The 25,500-nt window shown below is 44.9% G+C and overlaps 3 protein-coding genes and 1 long non-coding RNA gene across 5 annotated transcripts; all 4 read right to left on the bottom strand.

Moving 5' to 3' along the window:
- Positions 1–101: 101 nt before the first annotated feature.
- LOC139606921 (uncharacterized) lies at positions 102–942 on the bottom strand. Its single transcript, XR_011684740.1, has 2 exons — positions 840–942; positions 102–356 (listed from the first exon to the last, which is right to left on the bottom strand). It is a non-coding gene; the product is annotated as an uncharacterized lncRNA (long non-coding RNA).
- A 1,901-nt stretch (positions 943–2,843) lies between these two features.
- On the bottom strand, positions 2,844–6,808 carry LOC139606887 (zinc finger protein ZFP2-like). Its single transcript, XM_071459313.1, has 2 exons — positions 6,218–6,808; positions 2,844–5,216 (listed from the first exon to the last, which is right to left on the bottom strand). Exons 1-2 carry the CDS (start codon positions 6,806–6,808, stop codon positions 4,332–4,334), a joined length of 1,476 nt encoding a protein of 491 aa, XP_071315414.1. The 3' UTR covers positions 2,844–4,331.
- A 1,918-nt stretch (positions 6,809–8,726) lies between these two features.
- Positions 8,727–14,223, bottom strand: LOC139606884 (zinc finger protein ZFP2-like). 2 transcript variants are annotated; one of them, XM_071459289.1, is made up of 4 exons: positions 14,092–14,223; positions 12,617–13,135; positions 11,647–11,737; positions 8,727–9,321 (listed from the first exon to the last, which is right to left on the bottom strand). In XM_071459289.1, the coding sequence occupies exons 2-4, from the start codon at positions 13,115–13,117 to the stop codon at positions 9,269–9,271; spliced, it is 645 nt and encodes a 214-aa protein (XP_071315390.1). In that variant the 5' UTR covers positions 13,118–13,135; positions 14,092–14,223; the 3' UTR covers positions 8,727–9,268. The 2 variants fall into 2 exon arrangements, with proteins under 2 accessions (XP_071315390.1, XP_071315389.1); XM_071459288.1 differs by having other exon boundaries at positions 8,791–11,737.
- A 2,361-nt stretch (positions 14,224–16,584) lies between these two features.
- Positions 16,585–24,918, bottom strand: LOC139606652 (piggyBac transposable element-derived protein 5-like). Its single transcript, XM_071458912.1, has 8 exons — positions 21,161–24,918; positions 20,827–21,120; positions 20,132–20,213; positions 19,899–20,007; positions 19,585–19,723; positions 18,893–18,959; positions 18,571–18,706; positions 16,585–18,376 (listed from the first exon to the last, which is right to left on the bottom strand). The coding sequence occupies exons 1-8, from the start codon at positions 21,278–21,280 to the stop codon at positions 16,585–16,587; spliced, it is 2,739 nt and encodes a 912-aa protein (XP_071315013.1). The 5' UTR covers positions 21,281–24,918.
- Positions 24,919–25,500: the final 582 nt, after the last annotated feature.

Here is a 25,500-nt window from a genome sequence, read left to right as displayed (position 1 = left end):
GCACAGGTGAAGGTGAAGACAGAGGACGCTCTGTTGTCATGAGACACTGAATGAGGACGTTAAAGACCTGAGGGACAGACTGAGCCTCAAACAGACAGACAGAGACTTTATTCTTTATTCAGACGCTGCGTTCAGGGTCACATCACACTGTCAGGACATTACAGTTCTCTGTCTGCTGCTGCTAACACATCAAATGTCTTTAAGGCTCCAACCACTGGTTCATCATGAGGCCGTCTTCACCACCTTCATCATCATCATCATCAGTAACCTCTGCAGAGACAGCTCGACCAGAAACCCAGCTCCTGTCCTCTTCATCGTCTCCTCCTCCTCCTCATCTGTCTCTGCAGAGTCCAGAGCTGCAAGCAGAGTTTCTACAAGGTGAGAGTCTGTCTCCTGAGAGACACACAGGACGACCACAAAGAGACAGGACGACCATTAAGACACACAGGACGACCACAAAGACACACAGGACGACCACAAAGACACACAGAACAACCACAAAGACACACAGGACGACCACAAAGAGACAGGACGACCACAAAGACACACAGGACGACCACAAAGAGACAAAACGACCACAAAGACACACAGGACAACCACAAAGAGACAGGACAACCACAAAGAGACACAGGACGACCACAAAGAGACAGAGGACGACCACAAAGAGACACAGGACGACCACAAAGAGACAGAGGACGACCACAAAGAGACACAGGACAACCACAAAGAGACAGGATGACCAGAAAGAGACAAAACAACCACAAAGAGACACAGGACGACCACAAAGAGACAAAACGACCACAAAGAGACACAGGACGACCACAAAGAGACAGAATGACCTTCCTAACCTCTGTCTCCGTCCACATCTTCCTCTCATCTGTCTCATTTTGTTTCCAGGGCGTCGGAACAGATTTCGGTCTCATGGCGACTTCAGTGAATCCAACTCCTCCTCCCCCTCCCCCCCCGACAGCAGACAAGGTGAGCTGGACGGAGACGATGAAGCTGCTGCAGATCATTAATATTATTTAATTAGTAACTACATCGTTATAAAGTTTGATTCTGGACTTATTACATAACAACATGAACCAAGGTCAAAGCAGTGACTGTAAAAACAGCCTCACACGTTACAGGCTGATTATTACATCAGTCTTTATTCCTCTGTCACAAATGTCCTCCGTGGTTCCCGCCGCTGGAACTGCTCAGACACCTTGAGGCCGGTGAACGTGGCAGTTTGTCTGTTGGGACCTGAAGTTAGAAAGTGGCCGGACCTTCTGTCGACTGGTTGAAGCCACAAACTCGACTCAACAGTTTTCAAACTTTTTTCTGTGTCGCTGCAGGTTCGGAGCGAATCAAAGGTTTGAAGCTGTGATTTCTTTCTCTTGTTTGTGAGCAGCTCGTCTGTCCCTGTCCAGCCCCGAGCTCCTATCAGAGCTGAAGGAGTCCAGGACCCGCCCCCTCCGACACGTCCCCGCCCACAACGGACTGACCACCGTGTTCTCTGGACGAGGAGGACAGGTGAGCAGAGACAACACGTGGCTAAAGCCTGGGGGAGGGGCCTGTCGGTGTCAGCATGTTTCCATCTGTCAGATCAGAAAAACATGTTTCCCCACAGGAGCAGCCGGGTCACAGGGAGACAGGACGTCGTCCAGGCTCAGATTATTATGGTCTGTCATCTGGACACAGTCTGAATGATCATTTTCTTCTTCTCCTCCAGGGCTCTGGTCCCGCCCCCTCCACACGACCAGCCAATCAGAGGACGTCCCGCTGACTTCTTCAGCACCTGGACCTCAGACCATCAGGGACTCTGCTGTTGATCACTGACCCCTCACTAAGCCCCGCCCCCCCGGGACATTTTGTTTGGTGTAGATTCATCATTAAAATTAATGCTAATCTTGTCTGAACTAGTCAGAAGACTTTACACATTTAACTTACAAACTTGTCCACGAACTGTTTCTCCAAACGCACATAAAACTGGTCGCAACTGAAGTTGGTTTGAGTCCAAGGCTTAAATGTTACAAGTAATGTTAACACCGTGCTACATCACAGAAATAAAAAAACCTCATAATGAGCCATTAAAGTATAAATACTCCAAACATGCACAGAGTATTAACCCGCTGGAGTCTAAGACCTGACAGACACTTCTGAGCATGGACATGGACACTTTTTATATTTCCCCTAAAACACATTGATCCCAAAGTACAACATGTGCTAATACTCATCACCAACAATCTGAGAGAAGTAAGAACATCATTGATCTATTTTTGTTTAAATCAACTGTAAACATATTTTTAAAAAAACCTGAACAAAGAACTTTGAGCCTGAACCTTGTAACCATAAGTGTTGGACACATATAATTGATAAAATTAATCAGAAATTTAGAAAAAATGAAGATGTTTGAAAGCACCTGATACAATGAAAGGTGTTGAATGCTGTCTGTTCATTTTCTTCCACTTATCTGGGGTTGGGTCTCAGGGGCAGCAGGCGAAGCAGGGAATTCCCAAACCACCTCAGCTGGCTCCTCTCAATGTGAGGGAGCAGCAGCTCTACTCCGAGCTCCCTCTGGATATCTGAGCTCCTCAGCCTGTGTCTAAAGGATGCTGAAAAACTAGTTCATGCATTTGTTACCTCAAGACTGGACTACTGTAACTCTTTATTGTCAGGATGTCCCAAAAATTCAGTAAAAAGCCTCCAATTGATCCAGAATGCGGCAGCACGAGTACTGACAGGAACTAGGAAACGAGATCACATCTCTCCTGTGTTAGCCTCTCTGCATTGGCTCCCTGTAAAATCCAGGATAGAATTTAAAATCCTCCTCCTCACCTACAAAGCCATTAATGGTCAGGCACCATCGTACCTTGGAGAGCTTATAGTTCCCTATTTTCCCAATAGGGCTCGGGTATGTCCCGACCCGTCCCTTAGTTATGCTGCTATAGAGCTAGACTGCTGGGGGATTCCCATGATGCACTGGACTCCCCCCCCACCCCACCCCACCCCCCACCCCCCCCTCCTCTCTCTCATTCTGCAGGTCTCTCTGCCTCTGGAGCAGCAGGATCCAGATCCACCACTACTCATCTTTACTATTAACCACTGTTACCTGTCACTATTATTGATAACACCATTACCTACACAGCTGTTCCTGGTCTCTCTCTCGCTCTCTCTCTTTTCTTCTCCCACCCCCTCTCTCTCCTCCTAAACCCAACCGGTCGAGGCAGACCCCCCCACCCTGAGCCCGGTTCTGTTGGAGTTTTTCCTCCCCCCTGTCACCAAGCGCTGCTCTTTGTGGGAACTGTTGGTTTTTCTCTGTAACAAAGTAAGGTCTTGACCTGACCCTGTAAAGAGGCTTGAGATAATGTAGATTATGATTTGGTGCTATACAAATAAAATTGGATTGAACTGAATTAAGGCTCTAACCCATTTCAGCCGTTTGTATCCGTGATCTCATTTTTTCACGAAGATCGACTGGTAAATCGAGAACTTTGCCTTCCGGCTCATCCCAACAGTCTGGGTCAAGGTCCACATTATTGCTGACGCTGCACAGATCCACCTGTCGATCTCCTGCTCCATCCTCCCCTCACTGTGAACAAGACCCTGAAGTAATTTAACTCCTTCACTTGGGACAATTTCTCAGCCCCAACCCGGAGGGAGCCGTCCACTGCTCTCTGGCCGAGAACCATGGTTTGTGTCTCCCAGTGACCCCGGGAGCTGTGTTGGTGGTTGGGTCTCCTAAGGCAAACTGGTCCTGGGTGAGGGGCCAGACTAAAAGTGATTCACAAAACCCTGAGTGAAGAGACAACATTGCAGCTGCAGCACCTCGCCTGGGAGAGGGAGGGGGGCTCACCGGGGAGCGTCTGGTGGCCGAGCCTTGACTCATGGGGCACGCTCAGGCTCAGCCCAAAAAAACTACATGAAGGCACCGCCCCATGGACCCACACCCGCAGGGATGGAATTTGGGGCCCGGTGCGATGCAGACCTGGTGGTGGACGACAATTCAATACTGATGAACAGCATATTCACTTTGTTTTTAAGGTATATTAGCTCAGGACGCTCAGTTACATTGCTATTCAGGAGCAGCAGTGACCAACCACATAAACAATGACTGTCACCACTTCCTGTGGAGTTTGACCTTTTTTTTTTTTCAACAAACAACCTACCAATTAGAATCCATCAACTAATGACTCCAGTACACTCATGTTTTTCTTAATACAGTTAAACAATTTAATTTCCCTTTAGCTCTGAGTTATTAGGATTTTCATTAATCCTAGTGAGTCTGGACACATCTACCATAAAATATGTAAGGCAGGAGAAAACAGTCGACCTGGCCCTGTTTGTTTCTAACTGGTGTGAATGCGTTGGTGGAATTTCAGGATACTTGATCTACCAAAAGCTTTCCCACATGTTTCACAACTGTAAGGTTTCTCTCCAGTGTGACTCCGCTGATGGTTTTTTAGATCCCCTGACTGAGAGAAAACTGCTCCACATGTGCCACAGCTGTACGGTCTCTCTCCAGTGTGGATGCGTTCGTGGACAGTATACTGACTTGAGGATCCAAAAGCTTTCCCACATTGGTCACAACTGTACGGTTTCTCTCCAGTGTGAATGCGGCGGTGGGGTTTTACTTGACTTAATGTCACGAACGCTTTTCCACAAATGTCACAGCTGTATGGTTTCTCTCCCGTGTGAATACGGCGGTGAGGTTTTAATCTACTTAAACTCACAAAAGCTTTTCCACATATGTCGCAGCTGTACGGTTTCTCTCCAGTGTGAATGCGTAGGTGGATGTGTAACTTGCTTGAAGACACAAACGCTTTCCCACACTGATCACAGCCGTATGGTCTCTCTCCAGTGTGAATACGTTGGTGACGTTTTAAACTACAAGAAGTCATGAAAGCTTTCCCACACTGGTCACAGCTGTATGGTTTCTCCCCTGTGTGAATGCGTTGATGAGCTTTCAAATTTCCTGAATTTGTAAAACTATTCCCACACTGATCACACCAGTAAGGTTTCTCTCCAAGGTGAACACGTTGATGGACTTTTAGATTTCCTAATTTTGAAAAAGATTTCCCACATTGGTCACAGCTGTGTGGTTTCTCTCCAGTATGAATAAGTTGGTGTCTCCTTAATCTATATGCCACTGAGAAGGATTTCCCACATTGGTCACAGCTATGCGGCTTCTCTTTAGTGTGAACTTTCTGATGAGTCTTTGTGCGTCTCTGTTTCTATAGTGACAGACAGACAGAAAGAGAGAGAATTAGATCCCACGGTGGAGCAAGTTTTCTAAAACTACATATGCACCATGTCTATTTTATAACATAAAATTTTGTATAATGCTTTGTTTGTGTCACATAAGACACAAAAGGCAGAAATAAAACAGCTGAGTAGCTTAAACTACTGAAATCTTTTGTTGCTGCTACAAACTATTATCCAAACAGTTGCCTATTAGTTTTCTGTGAATTGACTAATTGATGAATTGACACTTGTTGCAGCTCTAGTTTCAACATGTGTTTTCCTGGAACAGTAGGTTTGATGGAAGTTATTGTTTTTCAGTTAAACACAGAAAACATCAGAAATGGCTTCAACATACTTCTGTTGAAACTGGAGCAGCTTTGGTTTCATATGAAACACAAAGAGTTGGATCCACTGATGAAACATCATCTGTGAGAAAAGTCCTCTGCTCATCTTCTGTGTCTCCATCTGACTTGTGTCTTTCATTAAAAACTGCTGATCCATATTATTGTTCTTACTCTACGTGTACAACTAATCATAACTCCACTACTTTGATGTTGGTGCTAATAAAGAAGAAGAAAACAGCCTTTCTATGCAGCCATTAAACGTCAGACTGTCAACATGCTGACTTCACTGAACACCATCATCAGCCACTGAAGGCTAAAATACTTTGATGTCTTCACCTCCCTGTAGCGACCAGATCGAGCTCTGACAGCTGGACTGAGGCTTTGACTTGGTTTTGTAATCTGACAGTAACGTTGGACTGTAGGTAAGTACACACAACCTCACGTCAAATAACCTGAACTATCACATTCAGACCAAACTGATCTCAGATAAACACACAGACGGCTCTCACTGAAACCAGAGGCCACTCCTTTCACCTGATTCACTTTGTTGATCATGTGACTCCTTTCATCATGAACCCGGAAAACAGAAGAACACAAACACTTTGTATTTCTGATACCATAAAAACCATCAAGTCCTGAACACTGACCTGTGGACCGGTGGGACCAGCAGGCTCGTTGCTGTGGGGGTCTGGGTCCTGGTTCTCCTCTGTTGTTCCACTCTTGTAGTGGTCCTGGTCAACGAAACCTGAGTCCTGGTTCTCCTCCTTCATCACTGTCTTGTAGTGGTCCTGGTCTTTGAAATCTGGGTCCTGGTTCTCTTCCTTAATCACAATCTTGTAGTGGTCCTGGTCAACGAAACCTGAGTCCTGGTTCTCCTCCTTCATCCCGTTTTTGTAGTAATCCTGGTTGATCACATCCTGGTCCTGGTTCTCCTCCTTAGTGCAGATCTTGTAGTGTTCCTGGTTGATGAAATCCAGGTCCTGGTTCTCCTCCTTCACCACAGTGTTCTCCTGGTCCTGGTTCTCCTCCTTCACCCCAGTGTTCTCCTGGTCCTGGTTCTCCTCCTTCACCCCAGTGTTCTCCTGGTCCTGGTTCTCCTCCTTCACCCCAGTGTTCTCCTGGTCCTGGTTCTCCTCCTTCACCCCAGTGTTCTCCTGGTCCTGGTTCTCCTCCTTCACCACAGTCTCATAGTGGTCTTTGTCAATCATATGTGGGTCCTGGTTGTCTTCCTCCATCATGGCTGCGCAGTGGTCCTGGTTGAGGACATCAAACAGAGATGTTTCACACTGGTCATCGTGACGCGTTCTGCAGTTTCACTATATTTTAAACATCTCTCATTTGTTGACAGCAGGAAACGGTGTTGCTCACATTGAACCGTGTGACGAACCTTCACATTCACGACATCTCACATCACAACATTTCATCTGATACAACATCTCTTCAACACATCACTGACCCTTCACCTCACCCGCTGACGACACACAGACTCAAGAGCGGGAAGTTTTTTGTCATTATTGCTGAACGTAACTTTCTACCTCGACAACATCAACCTCAGAAATAAAGACAGATTAAATCCCTCAACAGACGCCAGCAGCTCGGTTATATTCATTCAAGCTAACGCAGCAAGTCACGGCCGGTTCAAGACGTAAAGACGCGAATTAAACGTAAAACCACTGAAGGGAAACTGAAAGTTACATCTCCTCACCCCGCTGAGCCACTTGCACACCCACCTGTGTTTGGTTTAAGTCGCGGATGGGTCGTTACGACTGTTTCCAAAGCGGGAGTCAGCTAGCTACATTAGCTTCCGGCCGCCGAGCTAATGCTAGTTCCTGTTTTGTGAAGCAGCGAAAAGACAGAAAGTTGCTTCAGAAACATGAAACTGTGTCAGAGAGAGAAAGTCAAGCCAGGATCTCATGCACCGTGTCCCCTAACACTCACACAGGGAGACACAGTCATCAGAACCTGCGGCCTTTACGCAGCGCGGTGAAAACAGGAAGTCCTGAAAGGTATCTCCGTCCGGATACAAACACGGAACCAAAACATGGTTCCGTCTTACAACATTCTGCACTATATTTAACTTTTTCAGCTATATTGTTAGTTAAAGGTTGATAACTGCTCTTATTAATTTCCACCCATAAACATAAATGATCGTGAATGAACCTTCTGATCACACAACATCATTCAGAAAAGGTAATAGTCTAATTAACCGTCTTAATGTCTTACTATGAAAATATTTGTTTTTACAAAGAGAAATAAAAGCATTGCAGAATTCACAATTTGCTCCACAAATACTGGAGCCATCACAATAAATGTGATTAGAATTTCTATTGACACACTCAGTTATTCAGTTGTCATAAGTGAAGAACAGAAACGTTCATTTTCATACCTACCTACATTCTTATCTTTCCTCTTTTGTACCTTTGTTTTTCCTTTTAGTCTTTAGTATTAAATTAAGAAACTGTGACCTTCTATGATACAGGGGGATTGTTTGATAATATGAAAAAAAGCTCAGCTGCAGTTGGAATATGTTGCAGTAAACTGTGTTAGATCCTTTAACTTTTCAGCTGAAACACAGAAAAAAGAAACAAAAAGGCAGAACCACCAGACCCAGCAACCCCTCATACATTTAAGTATCCATTTCCATCCAGCAAAAATCTAATAAATGCAAAATTAATATTATGAATCTCAAGTATAAGTTCATTATGAAACTTTAAAATGATACTCCATTTATAAATGTTATAGTGTAAAGGAGTCACTCTCACCAGACTAAAGTAGCTGAACCTTCATAGAGGACAACAATTCTCATTGGCTGAGTCCAGTTTCAGGACAGATTTTAAATTGTTTGATTCCATTTATTGTGTGAAAACTACAGAAACTATATTATATCTGACATGGACTCAACTCTCCACAAGTCTTGAATAAAACTATGAATTTTTATAATCCAATTCACCAGCCTACAGGGGGCCACTAATGAAAACAGACATGTACCATGATGTATTCATCAAGTTACTTATGCACTGAGGAGAAATAGAGTCAGGGTCTCCATCTCAGTAAAGACAGACCAGTATCGGTGCCACAGTCAGACTGGGAATGAAATTCAGCCTTTGACTGATCCACTGGGACCAGCCACTCGATTGACGCTGAGGGAGCCAGTAAAAACATGAAAAACTTCCTGGATGTTTTGACAGTTCATTGCTGTTAATTGTTGTTTGTACAAGCAAAAGAAGAAGCAGACACCTCGATTCACTTCACTGATTTATTGAGTAAAAACCCCATAAACACTGTTTGAATGAAGAATAAAGTCAGAAAAGTTCAGTGTCTCAGAAAGAAAATGAATTAAAGTCTCTCAGACAGAGGTCAGGAACCAGAGGGTGACTCACACCGACCCCACTGTGTTATTCAATAAAAACACCATCACTATAAAGTTTCATATATATCACAAGAAATTTAACACACAGCAAAACGAGCAGTGTATTCAGATGAGCATTTACTTCTACATAGACATAGGGGATAAAGAAAAAGCTACTACAACAGTGAAACATGTCTGATGCAGTTTCCCAGAGTGTTGGTTTCAGGTTGTTTGCTTCATTTGTCCTACAGCAGCGAGGTGACGAATGTTTATCAAAAGGGGAACGTAACAAATCTTCCCAGCAGACTGTTCCCCTCCCAGAGTTCTTTGCAGGTAGTTTGGTTTGGTTTTAGGAAAACCAGCTCCGTCTGCACGTCTTGTCCCAAATGCCACAATCGTTCTCTGGAGGAGGTCGGGACACAGAGTTGGACTAAATCATCTAAGTAGCTTTTTAAACATTGAGAAATAGAAAATTCAACAGCTTGGTGACAGTATCGTGGCTTAGCCCATTAGCTGTGACTTCACCTGTCTATAGGGAGAAGTTAAGGTGTAGCCACAAAGAGTTTGTTAACACATCACATTTAAACAGGTCACAGTTCTCACTTAGCCAAAGACAGATGTAATTCCATATTATTGCAAAAGATTTTACTCTTTACAAGTTTTTATTTTTGCAGAAAAATCTAAAGTCTTGAATCACTGAAAAATGACCAAATTTCACTTTTTAGTAAGAACACCAATTTTAAATGTAGTGGCCCTCTCTGCCATCAACAGTCAGTGTGAACTATAAAAGACAATAAAGGCCTTTTTTTTTTTTTTTTTTTTACAATGGAAATGCTGTGTTCACACCTAAACACACAAACTTAAATACAATTTTGATAAACAAAAAGTGGAGTAATATTATTGGAGTAATACATTGAAGTTTCTAGGACAAAAACTTGTGGACTTTTCAAAGCGCTTTGGCAAAATTTCAGTTTGGTCCAGAGGGTTGATGACACCAGCAAAAGAAATGCAGTAATGATTCTGAATGTGTTGGAACGAGTAAGGAGAACATTAGAGCCAGCAGGCAAGCTAGGGGGTTTATCATAGGCTACTTACATGTATCAAATGACAAGCATTGTCTAAAGTTGATGAATGACAGGCCAAAGTTGGTTTGCAGAGTTTGCATTTTACCTTTAGTGGGTTTAGCTTTTCAACATGATCCCACACTTTGGATTTTCTGCCCAACACACCGGTATGTAAATACTGTAACAGACTGTCCTATAATTACAGGTTGTTTTGATATTTGTGGTAGCATGTCCCTTAAGAGTTGCCGTACGGCAGGAGTTGCTATAGGAGTCCCACTTGAGAGAAGTTGTTGCTGCTGTTCAGGGACAAGCCATTTAAACGAATGTTTGCCAACCAATAAGAACTTGGTCAACTAATGTCTCTTCTCATAAACTAGAACTTAGTCAACTATTAGGGAACAACCCTGATACACTCAAGTCTTTCATTACAAAGCTAAATAATAACAGAGACTTTCTATGTTGTGAAGACTGTTTTTAATCTCAGTGAGTTAGACCAGGGTAGGAGAAAACATCCGGCCTGGCCGTGTGTGTTTCTAACCGGTGTGAATGCGTTGGTGGATTTTCAGGATACCTGATCTACTGAAAGCTTTCCCACATGTGTCACAACTGTAAGGTTTCTCTCCAGTGTGAATCCGTTGGTGGTTTCTTAGATCCCCTGACTGAGAAAAAACTGCTCCACATTGGTCACAGCTGTACGGTTTCTCTCCAGTGTGGATGCGTTGGTGGACTATACACTGACTTGAAGATGCAAAAGCTTTCCCACACTGGTCACAACTGTATGGTTTCTCTCCCGTGTGAATACGTTGGTGGGATTTTAATTGACTTAAAGTCACAAAAGCTTTTCCACATATGTTGCAGCTGTACGGTTTCTCTCCCGTGTGAATACGGCGGTGAGGTTTTAATCTACTAACAGTTGCAAAAGCTTTTCCACATATGTCGCAGCTGTACGGTCTCTCTCCACTGTGGAGGTGTTGGTGGGTTTGTAACTCAGTGGAAGACACAAAAGCTTTCCCACACTGATCACAGCCGTACGGTCTCTCTTTAATGTGAATGCGTTGATGACGTTTTAAACTACATGAAGTCATGAAAGCTTTACCACACTGAGCACAGCTGTATAGTTTCTCTCCAGTGTGAATGCGTTGATGGGTTTTCAAGTTACTTGAACTTGTAAAACTATTTCCACACTGATCACAGAAATAAGGTTTCTCTCCAAGGTGAACACGTTTATGGACTTTTAGATTACTTAACTTCATGAAAGATTTCCCACATTGGTCACAGCTGTGTGGTTTCTCTCCAGTATGAATAAGGTGATGTCTTCTTAAACTCTCCGCCAAAGAGAAGGATTTCCCACATTTGTCACAATTATATGGTTTGGCGTCAGTGTGAACTTGTAAGTGGGATTTCAAGTGATATAACCGACTAAAAGCTGACCCACATTGACCACAGCTGTATGGTTTCTCACCGGTGTGAATGCGTTGGTGGTTTTTTAAACTACTCAAAGCTGTAAAAGTATTCCCACAGTGATCACAGCTATATGGTTTCTCTCCAGTGTGAATCCATTGATGGGTTTTTAAATGACTTGAAGTGGTAAAAGTATTCCCACACTGATCACAGCTGTATGGTTTCTCTCCTGTGTGAATCCTTTGGTGGGTTTTTAAATTACCCGAAGACGTAAAAATCTTCCCACATTGGTCGCATCTGTGCAGCTTCTCCTTAGCGTGAACTCTCTGATGAGCCTTAGTGCGTCTCTGTTTCTATAGTGACAGACAGACATGAAGAAAGAGAAAGGGGAAGAATTAGAGCCCATGGTGGAATGAGTTTTCTAAAACCACATATACAATTTTAGAACATCCTCAGACTAAAGCATCAGTTTTCAGACATCAGATAAAACAGAATCCTTTCTTAGACTAAATGTACTTCAGAGCACATTGTCAGGTTTCTGGTCAGGTGTCAGGGAGTTGGACACTTTGGAGCTCAAATTTCAAGTCTAAAACATCAAATCATAATGTTGTTTATTTTTCTGAGCACTAAAAGTCAAGTTGTCTGCATCGACTACATTGAGACTGATTGGCAAAGGAAATACTTCCTGCATATCTGACAGTCTGATAACTTACTCCTGTGGTCTAATGTCCAATATCTGATACCAGACAGCTAAAGTCTCATACCTGCTTACTGAGGTCTGAGTCTGAACACAGGGGGAGAAAATGAAGCATGGTTCTGTCTGTTCTGGCAAAGTCTTATTTGTGTGTATGTGCCTCATCAACACCTTCTGAGCGTCTCTTCTCTACAGCTGGAAACAGTTTCCAAGAAAAGAGCTAGCCTAAGTCCAGGACATGTGACATGTTGACACCCGTTCGTGCTGCACTTTGTTAAATATGCAAACCTAACTTTTATATTTTGTTCAGGGTTTTAATAGAAACTTGGATTTCTTTTGGAGTTGCACTATCGACAAAAATATTTGTTTATTTCTATCATGTTGGAGTTTCCAGTTTAAACCTACAGTTTTGCACTTTAATATGTTAACTTTTCATTTTGGGCTGCATTATACAATGACAAGAAAATTAATTCTTTAGAGGGATCGAACATGGACCCTCAACCTGTTTTATCCATCAAGAAGATGGATCAAAACTTACTTGAAGACTGGCGGGACCAGCAGGGTTGTTGCTCTGGTGGTCTGTGCCCTGGTTCTCCTCCTTAGTGCCAAACTTGTTGTGGTCCTGGTCAATGAAACCCAAGTCCTGGTTCTCCTCATTTATCCCAGTCTTGCACAGGTCCTGGTCGATGAAATCTGAGTCCTGGTCTTTGAAATTTGGGTTCTGGTTGTTGAAATCCAGGTGCTGGTTCTCCTCTTTTATTTCAGTCTTGTAGTGATCCTGGTCTTTGAAATCTGGGTCCTGGTTCTCCTCCTTCATCCCAGTTTTGTAGTAGTCCTGGTCGTTGAAATCCAGGTTCTCCTCTTTTATTTCAGTCTTGTAGTGGTCCTGGTTTTTGAAATCTGGGTCCTGGTTCTCCTCCTTAAGGACAATCCTGTCATGGTCCTGGTCAATGAAAACCAGGTCCTGGTTCTCCTCCTTAATCACAATCGTATAATAGTCCTGGTCAATGAAATCCAGGTCCTGGTTCTCTTCCTTCATCCTGGTCTTGTCGTGGTCCTGGAAGAGGAAATCAAACATTTATGTTCTACATTGTTCCCTTCAAGGACATTGCCATGTGTTCTACAGCATATTTATCTCCATTTTTCTATTCTTAGTTTTCAGAAACTAGAAAATAAAAAACAGCTTGCTTACTCTATTCCTGAAAATGTCACAGTCATGATAAAGAGAGAGAGAGAGAGAGAGAGAGAGAGAGAGAGAGAGAGAGAGAGAGAGAGGGAGTGAGAGAGAGAGAGGGAGAGAGAGAGAGGGAGAGAGAGGGAGGGAGAGAGAGAGAGGGAGAGAGAGAGGGAGAGAGAGGGAGAGAGAGGGAGAGAGAGAGAGGGAGAGAGAGAGAGAGAGAGAGAGGCTCCTACAGTGCCACATAAACAAACTTAGCTTTACTTTAATAATGTGTATTAAATCCAGCTTGATCGTGTAAATGTCGACTGCTCCATCATTTGGCTAATTTAGAGTAGCTAGCTTAGCATAGTTAGATCCATTATTCGAGAGACCCAGGAAAGAAAACAACTTTATACCTGAACAACAACAATCTCAGAGAGAGACACGGATACTTGAAGAAATAAAGTTTGTGTGATGTGTTTAAGTCTGTTTCCCCTCATCTTTACCTGAACCACCAAACACCTGGATGAAGGAAGAGCCGACAGCCCCGTGTTATACAGTATAATTAAAATGATGCAGCAACTCACCACCGGTTACAGGCGTGAATAAAATGTTAAGGGAAACTCTGACATGAAAGTTAAATGTCCTCAACCCTTTTCACAGCGAGGACACACACTTGTGTTTGATTTTACGTCGCGGACGGAGTCAGCTAGCTACATTAGCTTCCGGCCGCCGAGCTAATGCTAGTTCCTCTTTTGTGAAGCAGCGAAAAGACAGAAAGTTGTTTCAGAAACATGAAACTGTCTCAGAAAAGGTCAAGTCTCGGTCTCTTGCATGTATCATGTAGAGCTTACCTCGGAGGCTCAGGTATCAGAGAAGATTCAATACACCTGCTGACTTTACGCTCAATGGTGAAAACAGGAAGTCCCGGAAAAAATAGCGTCCGGGTGAAAACACGGACGTTCCGTTGTTACAACAAATAAAACCTTATGATCATGATCAGTAAAAAGATAATAGTCACATTAAATTTCTTAATGTCTTACTATAAAAAATATTTGTTTTTTTTCATCTCAGAATTCACCATTTACTCCACACACTATTTAAGTAAAACACAGTTACTCAGTCATTCTAGTAAACAACAGAAGTGTATTTAAAACCAACATAATTATCTTTTGTTTTCTATTTTGTGTTACAGTTTTCAGTTGTTGAACTCCAGGATGCTGCTGTGGAAGCTGCTCTCAGTTCAGGGGGTTCTGTATTTCCGCAGCGTTTATTTCTCACCACTTTAACCATCTTCTTTTTAGGGGTTATTTTGCGACTGGACGTGTGTTGATCAGGAAAAGATTTAAATATGTTGACCTGCCACTCAAAAATTATGGACTGGGCCGGAAGATACCTCCACCATAAAAAAAGGAGGATGATGATAATAATTCACTTTTTTGAATGTGGAAAATTAAACAATATTATTATATAATATTTTTATGTTTTTACTTTATTTTATATCACGATCAAATTGTCACTTGTTTGTGTAACTTGGAACTTGAAACTCTCCACACCTTCCTTTGCAGGCCCACCCCAACTGAAAGAGTGAATATTAGACTTATATTCCTCAGCTGATCAGCAACCAGACTCCAGATGAAGGCTAATGTTCTCATCCAAGAAGATGACAGTGTCAGGAAGTGTATTAACAGCTTGATTCTGCTGCGACCTAGTGGCTAAAAAGGTTATGGCAAGTTCAGTACAGATTGGTTCACATACAAACTTACAGATGCATATTTTAGTCTAAAATTAAGAAGCAAGAAAAATAGCAATCTGTATTGGAGATGTGGCTTGTGTTTGTTACACAAGTGTAAGAAGAAGCACTGGACTACTGTAACTCTGTATTATCAGGATGTCCCAATAACTCAGTGAAAAGCCTCCAGCTGATTCAAAATGCTGCACCGCACATTTCCTCCATTTCTCTCTTCTCAACCCTGCTGTCAGAGGTTTCTTCCTTTTAAAGAGACCTTACTCTGGAACATGCCTTCAGATAATTGATGATTTCTCCCGTGTCTGTGTGGGTTCCCTCCGGGTTCTCCAGCTTCCTGCCACAGTCAAAGACATGCACGTTAGGTTGACTGGTGACTCCAAACTGCCTGTGGGTGAATGTGAGTGTGAATGGTTTGTTTGTCTCTGTGTCAGCCCTGTGATAGACTGGTGTCCTGTACAGGGTGTACCCCGCCCTCTCCAAATGTCAGCTGGGATTGGCTCCAGCCCCCCATGACCTTGTACAGATAAGCAGTATAGATAATGGATGGATGAAAACATTGGGCAGCTGTGGAGCAGCTATGGAAAATACAGTCTATTAGTTATGGAAACTGGCCACAAATAACATTGTTTAGGAAAAGAAAACACCCCACAAAGTTCAAAATGTTTTTATCTTGTGATTTGTTACTACAGGTGAAAGAAGCAGAGACCTCTGTTCATTTCACTGATTTATTGAGTAAACCTCATAAACACTATGATGCAGAATAAAAGTCAGAAAAGTTGAGTGTCTCAAAAAGAAAACGAGTTACAGTTCAGTCAGGAACCACAGGGTGACTCACACTGACACCACTGTATTACTCAGTAAAAACACCATCACTATGGTGGCTACTATATATGAGAACAAATCCAACACACAACAAAACAACTGTTACTATAGAGTAAACATGCAGTGTGTTCGGAAGAGCACTTGATTCTTTATAGATAAAAGAGTAAAGTAAGGTTCACACTGGTTTCCCAGAGTCTAAAGTGTTGAGGTCAGGTTGTTGGTTTCATTTGTCCATCAGCACCAAGGTACTGAATGTATACAAAAACAGGAAAGTGACAAATCTTCACATCTGAAATGGTTGATCCAGAAAGTGTTTGGTTTTTTCTGGACTGATTCTCAGACGTGTGGTGGTGGATCATAGTGAGCAGTCTTCCTTTGTGCCGGTCACCAATGAAGCAAAGTGTCTTCTGTGCTGCAACAGATCAGTGACTTTGTACAGACAACATATTCCCCTCTCTCAGCTGCTGCACCATATCTGAGGGGCTACATCTGTAAGTGACCTCTGGTGACCTCTCTGCAGTCCGCGTCATTGGAGGAGCTGACAGTAGCAACGCCCCGAGTTTTCTGCAGCTTTAAGGTATGTGCAGTCTGTAGGTGGAAAGTGTTGCGGCTCGTTCCCGGTGGGCTCAGTCAGGAGAGTTTGTGAACCTGGGAGCCGTCTCTCCAGCGTTTCCTGATATTAGTTTGAGCCAAAAAGTTTTCCCACACTGATCACACCGGTCATGTCTCCACCCAGTGGGAGCATGTCGATGCCTTGGCGTGGGGAAAGCATTGGTCACAGCTGTATGGTTCCTCTCCAGAGGGATTTCAGGTCGTAGACACTTGTCCCACATGGCCGCTGCTCACAGTCCTCTCTGCGTGTGCCAGGTGTTGAAGCAGTCCCTCGTTGCCACAAAACACAAGGCCACTTCACATGAAACACTGTGCTTGCGTCCCGCTTAGGAATCTGTTTTCCATCTGAAAAGTAGCGCAGCTTATGTGAAGCTTTCGGGTCGGGGCGTGCCATGTACCTCAAGCTTGAAGGATGCGACGTCGACTCCGAGCCCTGGTTTGCGAGCTCCTCAACAAGGGCCTGCCGAAATTCTTTCTGTGTCATAGCAGGACTCCTCCCACATTGTGTATACAGAATGAAGGCGTTCACCACAGCAATGTCCACAAAGTGGTAGAAAAAAGTCCGGTACCACTTCCTGGTTTTATGGAGGACGCTGTAGTACCCAATGAGAGCATCAGACAGGTCAACCCCCCCCATGTGCTGGTTATACTCCTTGATCGGGGCTGGAATAGGGACATCGGTCTGCATCCACTTCCCAGCTGCCTTCATTCTCCTGCCCACCGTGTCACCATTATAGGCCTTGTGGATTGTGGAGCACATGGCGACCTCTCGGGTGTCCTTCCACTTCACAAAGAGCAGATCGCCGTCCCTGATCCACCTCATGGTGCCTCGAGGAGTGTCCCTGGTGAAATCATTGGTCTGGCTCTTAGGGAACCCGGCTCTGTTTTGATGAATAGTGCCACAGGCCCCAATCTTTTTTGTCAACAGATCCTGGAAGAGGTGAGTGCTGGTGTAAAAGTTGTCAACATAAAGATGATAACCTGTGCCCAGCTTATCAAAGTGTATGAGGGACATCACTGAGTCATAACTCAGTCCGTTCCCGGAGGCAGACGACTTGCCCTCATACACATGAAAATTCCACGTGTAGCCACAACTGGAATCAGCCAGTACAAACAGCTTGTAGCCCCACCTCGCAGGCTTGTTCTGGACGTGCTGCTTGATTGAGATTTTCGCCTTCGATGCAACCATCCTCTCGTCGATGGAAATGTGTTGACCAGGCTGGAAGTGCGTCTTGCAGGTTTCTACGATGTGATTGTAGAGGGGCTTTATCTTGCCAAGTCGGTCGTATTCTGGTGTCCCTCTCTTGGTTTCATTCTCTGCGTCATCTTTAACGTCACTGATGTGGAGAGTACGGCAAATGTTCAAGAATTTGTTCCGTGATATGACAGAGGCCGGAAATGGGAAATTGTAGAGTCGGGATCCTTTCCAGTAGTCCACCATCGCGGAGCACTTCACCAGGCCCATGTAAATCACCATAGCAATGAAGGAGTACAGGTCATTGATGGCGATGTTACGCCACGCTGTTTTATGGCCTTCTTGTTTCTTGGCACCGTATGCGTTGCTGTTTGTTAACAAAGTCGCGAGCACGGCATCGGTAAAGAACAGTTTGAAGAAATCCAGCGGACTGTTCGCAAGTCTAGCTGCCTCCTGCGGTCCAGGCTCTCTCGTGGGCATGAAGACCAGCTGAGTGGGCTCCACATCCTCATCATCGACGGTTCGCCACGGCTGGTCCAGGACGTGAGCTGATTGTCTGGGTGACCTTCCTTTCTTAGCACTACCCGGGGCACCTGACCGGACAGGTGCGCTGCAGTTAGGAGCCGCTGATTTAGTGCGTGTAGGAGCGGACTGCTCAACACTGCAGGTAGAGGTCTGCCATCTCTGCTTATTGCGTTTATGGGGCGGGGTTCCTGGGATTTCAGGCTCCCAGTCTGAATCATAGACTTCACCCACTGACCTACAAACAAAAAAAACAAACAAAACAAACACACAATTGTCAACAAAATATCCAAAGCAAGTGTGAAATAAACACAACAGCAGAAAAACTGTAACAAAATCTCAATCTTTCTTTCCAAGCTTTGCATTTTTCATTTTTTCATTGCAACATTACATGAAACAGTAAATATACAGAGTGAAACCACAAAAACTCACTGATCTAGAATCTTATCCATGCCGCTGGTGAACATGATCTCCGTCTCTGAATCATACTCGCTGTCCTCGCTGTCGTCAGACGAAGGAAGCAGAGTCACGTCAGCGTCCACGGTCGTCTTCGGAGACTTGGACACACCTCAACACAGATAAGACATTGCAGTCACTAAACATCCTGGCTGTTCAGAATTGGTGTGGCTGCTGTCTGTCCTGTGTGTCATGTCAATATCATGTCATGTCAACACACGTGTAAGCGTCTACATGGTCCGGGTGCAGTCCAGTGGTCACAGCTGGACGCTCTCTCTCCGGTGTGAGTGTTAATTACCTGGAATCATCACAGACACGTGGCTGCGACGCCTCCTCTGTTTAGTGTCATCTCTCCTCTTGTGATTCTACAGTGACAGAAGAGAGAGAGGCAGAGTTCATCTCACGGTGGAACGAGTGGTCTGAGGTCATACATCAATAATATCCCCAGACTCTAATGTCACGTCTTAGACATTATCAATCAGAGAAGTTCAACACAATATCTGACCGACTGTCTTTCTAAGAGCAACGTAAAACTCAGGAAAAAAAAAACCTGGGCTCCCAGGTCCCGGGACCTGCTGCAGTTAATGTCCCTGAGAAGCCAGCGCTCGGACACGATACGAGAATTAATCAGAAAACTAACATGTACTGGACACAAGCGTGAAAAACTCTGAGGAGAATTTGGTGATTGTGGGAGGATAAGATCCCGAGGTGATTCCTGACCCTGATGGTTAACAGCTGGTTCCTGAGGCCTGGACCTGGACCTGGGCTCTGAAGTCTAAGACCTGATCACTGATACATAAAGTCTGACAGTGGCTCGGGTCTGATGCCTGAGGTTTTCTTAAATGTTTATGGGAACACTTCAGATTTCAGTGTTTACTGAGGAACTCCTTCCACTAACACCCCCTGTCCTGTCAGCAGAGCTGGGGCGTTGACAGATGAATGAAATGGTCGACTACCAGAGAACATCCAGCTGTAACTTAACTCACTCACCTTTGTGTGGGAGCGTGCTGATTTGGGAGGCCTTCCTCTCTTTTTCCCTCTACCCTGACCAGCTCTGGCAGCACGTGGACGCGCCGTCGCAGGGCGGGCGCAGGTGACAGCAGCTGTGGAGCGTTGTCTTCTCTGCGTACTGCGCTCCGGAGATGGGTTATAAAAAATATACAGTTTCATTGAAACGGGCTTTAGTGGGATAAGAAACATGTATTTACACTAAGTGTAACAGAAAAATGAAATGAAAATAGCACAAACAAACAGATTATTCTCAACATCCAGCCATTCACAAAAAAAACATTTTAGATACTGACCAATCAGAAAACTGATCCAGGCCGCGGTTGGACTCACAGCGGTTGAGTTCACCAGCGTCAGATGAGGGGGTGTCGTCAGAGTGTGACCTCGTCTTCGCAGCAGACTCAGCTGAACACAGATGAGACATAACAGTCACAAGACCTTTTTCTTTACACCAGTGAACAGGCTGGGTTGTGCCCGAGTGCCCCCCCCCCCAAAAAAAAGCAGCAGTCAGTGTCACGGGAGGACTTACATGGAGAGGACGGTTCTGTCCTGGCTTCACTGTTCGAAGTCTGAGAGTCTGTGTTCAGGTGAGTCGCTCTCCACCTCCGTTTCTATGGTGAGGGGGGGGGCACAGAGAGAGAGAGGGGGGGGGGGGAGGCACAGAGGGGGGGGGCAGAGAGAGAGACAGAGAGAGAGGGGGGGGGACACAGAGGGGGGGGCAGAGAGAGAGACAGAGAGAGAGAGAGAGAGAGAGAGAGAGAGAGGGAGAGAGAGAGAGACACAGAGAGAGAGGGAGAGAGACAGAGAGAGAGAGAGACACAGACACAGAGAGAGACACAGAGAGAGAGACACAGAGAGAGAGACACAGAGAGAGAGACACAGAGAGAGAGAGTTAGATCTCACAGAACTTCCCATCAAACCCAAACTAACGTATCAGTAACGTGACTTCTTCGGGCCGGGTCTCAGGTCAGAGGTCAGGGGTCAGGTGAGCGGTAACTGGGGGGGGGGGGGCTCAGAAACCCCGCCGTGAGTTCAGGTGGCCCCGGTGTTGTTGTGGTTGTTGTGGTTGTTGTGGTTGTTGTGGTTGTTGTGGTTGTGTAGCTGTGGACAGGTTTGTGAGTCTGTGTCTCTGGGACTTACTCTCCACTGCAGTGTAATGCTAATGTTAGCCGTGTTAGCTAGCAGCGGCTAACTGTTGGACACGAAAAACAAACATCTACTGACCTGAGGAGGACCGGGACTGTCCCCGTCCCCGTCCCGGTCCCTGTCCCTGTCCCCGTCCCGGTCCCGCTCCTCCTCCTTCACAGTGGTCTCCTGGCAGATGAAATACGGATCCTGGTCCTCCTCCTTCTTAACCACGTCTGTGCGGGGCTCCTGGTCGGTGGGACCCCGCTCCTGGTCCTCCTTCACCCCGGTCCTGTGGGGCTCCTGGTCCTGGTCCTCCTTCACCCCGGTCCTGCGGGGCTCCTGGTCCTCCTTCACCCCGGTCCTGTGGGGCTCCTGGTCCTGGTCCTGGTCCTCCTTCACCCCGGCCCTGGGGGTCCTGGTCCTCCTTCACCCCGGTCCTGCGGGGCTCCTGGTCCTCCTCCTTGACGGAGATCTCACGGTACCCGTGGTTCTCCTCCATGGTCCCGTCCTTGTTGTGGTCCTGTCTGTTGGCGCCACTTTGAATTCTCATGATCTCGTTGCATCTCGCGGTAACTGGAGCTGTTTCCGGTGAGCCCAAGCCCCGCCCCCTGTTTCCTGTCACGGTGACAGATTTACCGCCATCTCTGCAGGTGTGTGGTGTGACGACGTGACCGTGGAGTCTCGGGAGACAGTAGCCACGCCCCCTGGTCACCTGGTCAGGTGCAGCCAGTCAGCGTCCTCCACCAAACCCCCGCCATCACCTGAGGTGCTCATACATCTCCTTTCCTAACCACTTGTCCTTGACCTCGCTGCAAAACGTCATCAGGTCAAGGAAAGATGTCTAGGAAAGGTCATAAGGACTTAGGAAAGGCGACGGCGATGTGGAGAGAATCCGACTCAAGTTTCACTTTTTTCTTTTTAACCAACTTTATTTACAACACATGGAGGACAAACATTCCTTAAACCACAAACTGGGTTGAAATGTTGAAATACTGTAACATGGAGGGAAAACACAGGCAGAGAAAGTTGATCCATTAAAATAATAATAAATCTAAATAATGAACTGAGCGAGAGTCAGAGTAAATTATTCTAACAGTATATGATGGACGCTTCTGACTTTTTATACATTTGTTAAAGGAGAAAATGTGTTTTTAGTGCTTTAAACAATGGGAGAGTATTTATTTAATTGACTTTTATTTTTTATAGTATTTTGTTATGATGATACTGTCACTAGAATTTTTGTATTTATTTATTTTGCACAATTTAAAATACACATTAAGTGACAAGGAAAACAAACGGCATATACAGAAGAATAAAAATACAAAATGAGCATCCAAGAAGATAATGTGACCACATCAAGGTAATGAGAAACTACTACATTCAAAATATATAAAATGAAATTAACTCATAACAATAATATCAAAATAAGAGCAGAAAATGTGAAGTGTGAGTTTAACTCCATAAACAATATTACAGATACGTCAATGTGAGCAAAAACTAATAAAGCTCTAATACATGGGAAAAAAAACTGACAGAAAACTGGACAGAAAAGAGAATGAATCTCTATTTATGGATTTTGAGCTGGAGTTTTAGCTCGTGTCACATCAACAGCTGCTCTGATGTTTCTATATTAATGTGGGTCTGTCGAGGTTGTGGTGCCTCCACTACATCCATGGCCACATCGCCTTAAAGGCTGCAGCAAGGAATTGTGGGACAGCGTTTTCTCCTTTCGTAAAGGAAGGTCCAGTGTCTCCTATGCTGAAAGAGATGAGGTAGGAAGCATTGGAGCTCCTTTCCTTACCAGCGAGAGGACTCAGCTGGTTGTGGCTCCTCACAGTTCCAGCCCTGAACCGACCTTTTTCTGGTGTGACCCACTAACCCAGCAGTTAGCTCCTGATATGCTAACTCTTGTTTGGAGCTAATGCCAGCTCACTGGTAAGCTAACTAGCCCTGCCATGCTGCAGGCAGAGGAAGGAGCAGCAGAACAATAGAAGGAGGTGTGGACCCCCCAGTGTGCTCAAACAGAAAGCCTGCCCCCCCCCACCCACCATCTCTGCCACATTCACACCTCTGCTGCTGACTGTTCTGCCCCCACCTCCCTCCACCTCCCTCCACCTCCCTCCGTCACCACCAACAGGATCAGGAAGGTGGTTAAAGGCTCGTTGTGCTTCAGACAAAGTGCCTGTGGGATCTTCAGCCCCTCAGGGGCCACTCTCAGACTAGATTAGTCCAGTGAGGCCCCCCTGTACACAGAGGGGTCTTCAGACTGTTTCAGATCAGACCCACTGCTGATTTCAAAACTGTGTTTGTGTTGTGAGGGGGTCACATGAACACCCCCACCGAGCCAGTGCTCTAACCCGACCACACGACCAACCACAGTAGTTTCAGCATAGTTCAGACAAATTGACCTCTAGAGCTTTTCAGTGCTGGGTGAGAGCTGAGCAGCCTCCTCAGTAGAGTTAGCCCCCCCCCCCCGTCGTCTCTCACCTCCCCCACTCACTCTGAGCCCTGATTTTGGATGTATTGATGAGAGGAGGAACACAGGGATCTGGTGAACAGCTTCGAGGACCAATGACATTTCATTTCCAACTAAAGGTCAAGAACTGGTGAGAGAGTCTCCCCCAGGTCCCGTCACCATCGGCACCACCCATGGATGAATCATATTTACAAGAGCTGCCTGAACACCAGCCTCCACTTTTCCCTCCTGACAAATTTAGTTTGGCAGCTTTGACAAATCTAATCCATTCTTGATAATATCATCAATTTAAGAAATACTCCAACAAGACTTGGACTTTATTATCAGTTTGAATGATGACAGGGAGGAATGTTAGGAGGTGAACAGACACAGTGAAGCTGTTTTACACCATAAACTAAACCCGTTGTGTGCAGCAGGAGGTCAGAGGTCAGTCAGTGCAGGTCTCTCAGCCGTATGAAAATCCAGTTTAACGACCTGCTCAAATCGTCCCTCACCAACAGATCTATTCATCAAACATCTCTCTGGTAATGAAACAGCCGGGACCGACTCCAGTTTTATCCCACAGCAGCAGCATGTTTGGTTTCCCCTCAGAGGCTTCTCCTCAGGGTTGTCCATCATTGTTGCCATGGTGACAGATTAGTACAGGCTGACAGTCTGCAGGGCGGCCAACAACAAATATTTTCCTATTGATTATCTATCATCTATTTTAGCTGATAGTTTTCTCAGAGTGGTCTCAGCTGTTCGTCTCACAGTATGAAACAACTGCTGCACCATGTGAAATAAATGGTGTCAAGCTCAACAAAACAATACAATACAATAGAATAATACAATAGAAGTCCAACATCAGCTTCTTAAATCTCTTTTTGTACTATCAGTGTAAAACACAGCACACATCATTATTGGGAATCTGAATTATGCTCCAAACCTGGTGAACAGTTTTACTCATCTGTTCTTACACGTCTGCAACATTCATATCTATCTGCCAGGACCTGCAGGACCTACACCACATCACAGCGATGCAGCAGCGTGTGCTTGTTTAGATACGAGCCGCCTGCACAGCTTCAGGTGCCCGGTGCTCAGCTACTGCACATGGGTCCAGGGTCAGTTCACCTCTGGGTCAATAAGTGCAGTTTCTGCCTGTTAAAAAGTCTCTGGAAGTTAAACCCTTTGCTGATGTCTGAGCATCATGTTTGAAATTAGCTGGATGAATCAGGTGATATTAGAGGGAGGGAAACACCAGATAAGAAGAAGTAAACAACAGTGATTCAGACGCTCATCAGCTGTTTTCAAACACTCACATAACAAAATCAACATTTCTGGTAAAAATCCTGTGTCCAGTTCAAACGTCTTCTGTGAAGACAAAAAGTCTGATCACAATTAATCACAATTTTATTTTGCAGATAAAAAAAAACTTTCTTCCAAATCAATTTTACCAATTTATGTTCTTGTTATATTTTCTATAACTGTCTTAACAATGACGCGTGGCTTCACAGAGTGATACTATATTCGATGGATACAGTATGTTTTACTGTACTTCTAAGAGTGAGTAATGATGATGATCAGTCTCAGAGTCTCGACACTTCACGTCCTGGTCAGACAGTTCGGACTCGGTGTGTTGATGAGCTGTTCAGGTGCTAACAGGAGCAGCACTCACCCAGTCTGCATCAGAGGAGCTGATCACAGGAACATGGTTTCTCTCCACTGTGAACTCACTGGTGACCGATGAGTCTTTTAGGAAACTCACTCCATCATAAGGTCTAACTCTCTCCCCTCTCTCTTCCTGTCTCAGTTTTATAACGTCCTCAGACTACATCAGTACTCAGACCTGAGTCCAGATCAACCTGTTGTCTTCTACTCTTTGTTGTGCTTCATGTAACATGTAAATACATCAGTGCAGACTCGTTCAACGTGAGAGTCACTGTGTTGGTCACATGACTCATCTCAACCTGAAAACAACGGATCAAACACGGACCTCTGTCCAGTCCTGAACACTGACCTGTAGACCGGTGGGACCCGGGTGGTTGCTCCAGTCTCCGGGTCCTGGTTCTGAGAGGATTCAGCTGGATTCTCTCCCGCTCTTGGTCCCAGTTGAGGTCCTGCAGATGTGCTCGCTGATGGGTTCTTCTTCTTCTTCTTCTTCTTCTTCCAATATTTACTACAAAGCACGATGACGTGTTCTTTATCTCTTTATGTTTCATATCATTAGAAATAGAGTGGCTTTAACACCTGCATGCCCCAGCCTTAATCGTGTTATCATCACCTCCTCTCTTCTATTACGATCTCTTCCTTTAAAC

The sequence above is a fragment of the Trachinotus anak genome, unplaced genomic scaffold (assembly GCF_046630095.1).
Source record: "Trachinotus anak isolate AG129_WGS33_773 ecotype Australia unplaced genomic scaffold, CSIRO_AGI_Tana_v1 ptg000023l, whole genome shotgun sequence".
Classification (NCBI taxonomy): Eukaryota; Metazoa; Chordata; class Actinopteri; order Carangiformes; family Carangidae; genus Trachinotus; species Trachinotus anak.
The sequence above is the reverse complement of the archived record's forward strand: the minus strand, read 5'-3'. Positions and strand labels throughout refer to the sequence as shown.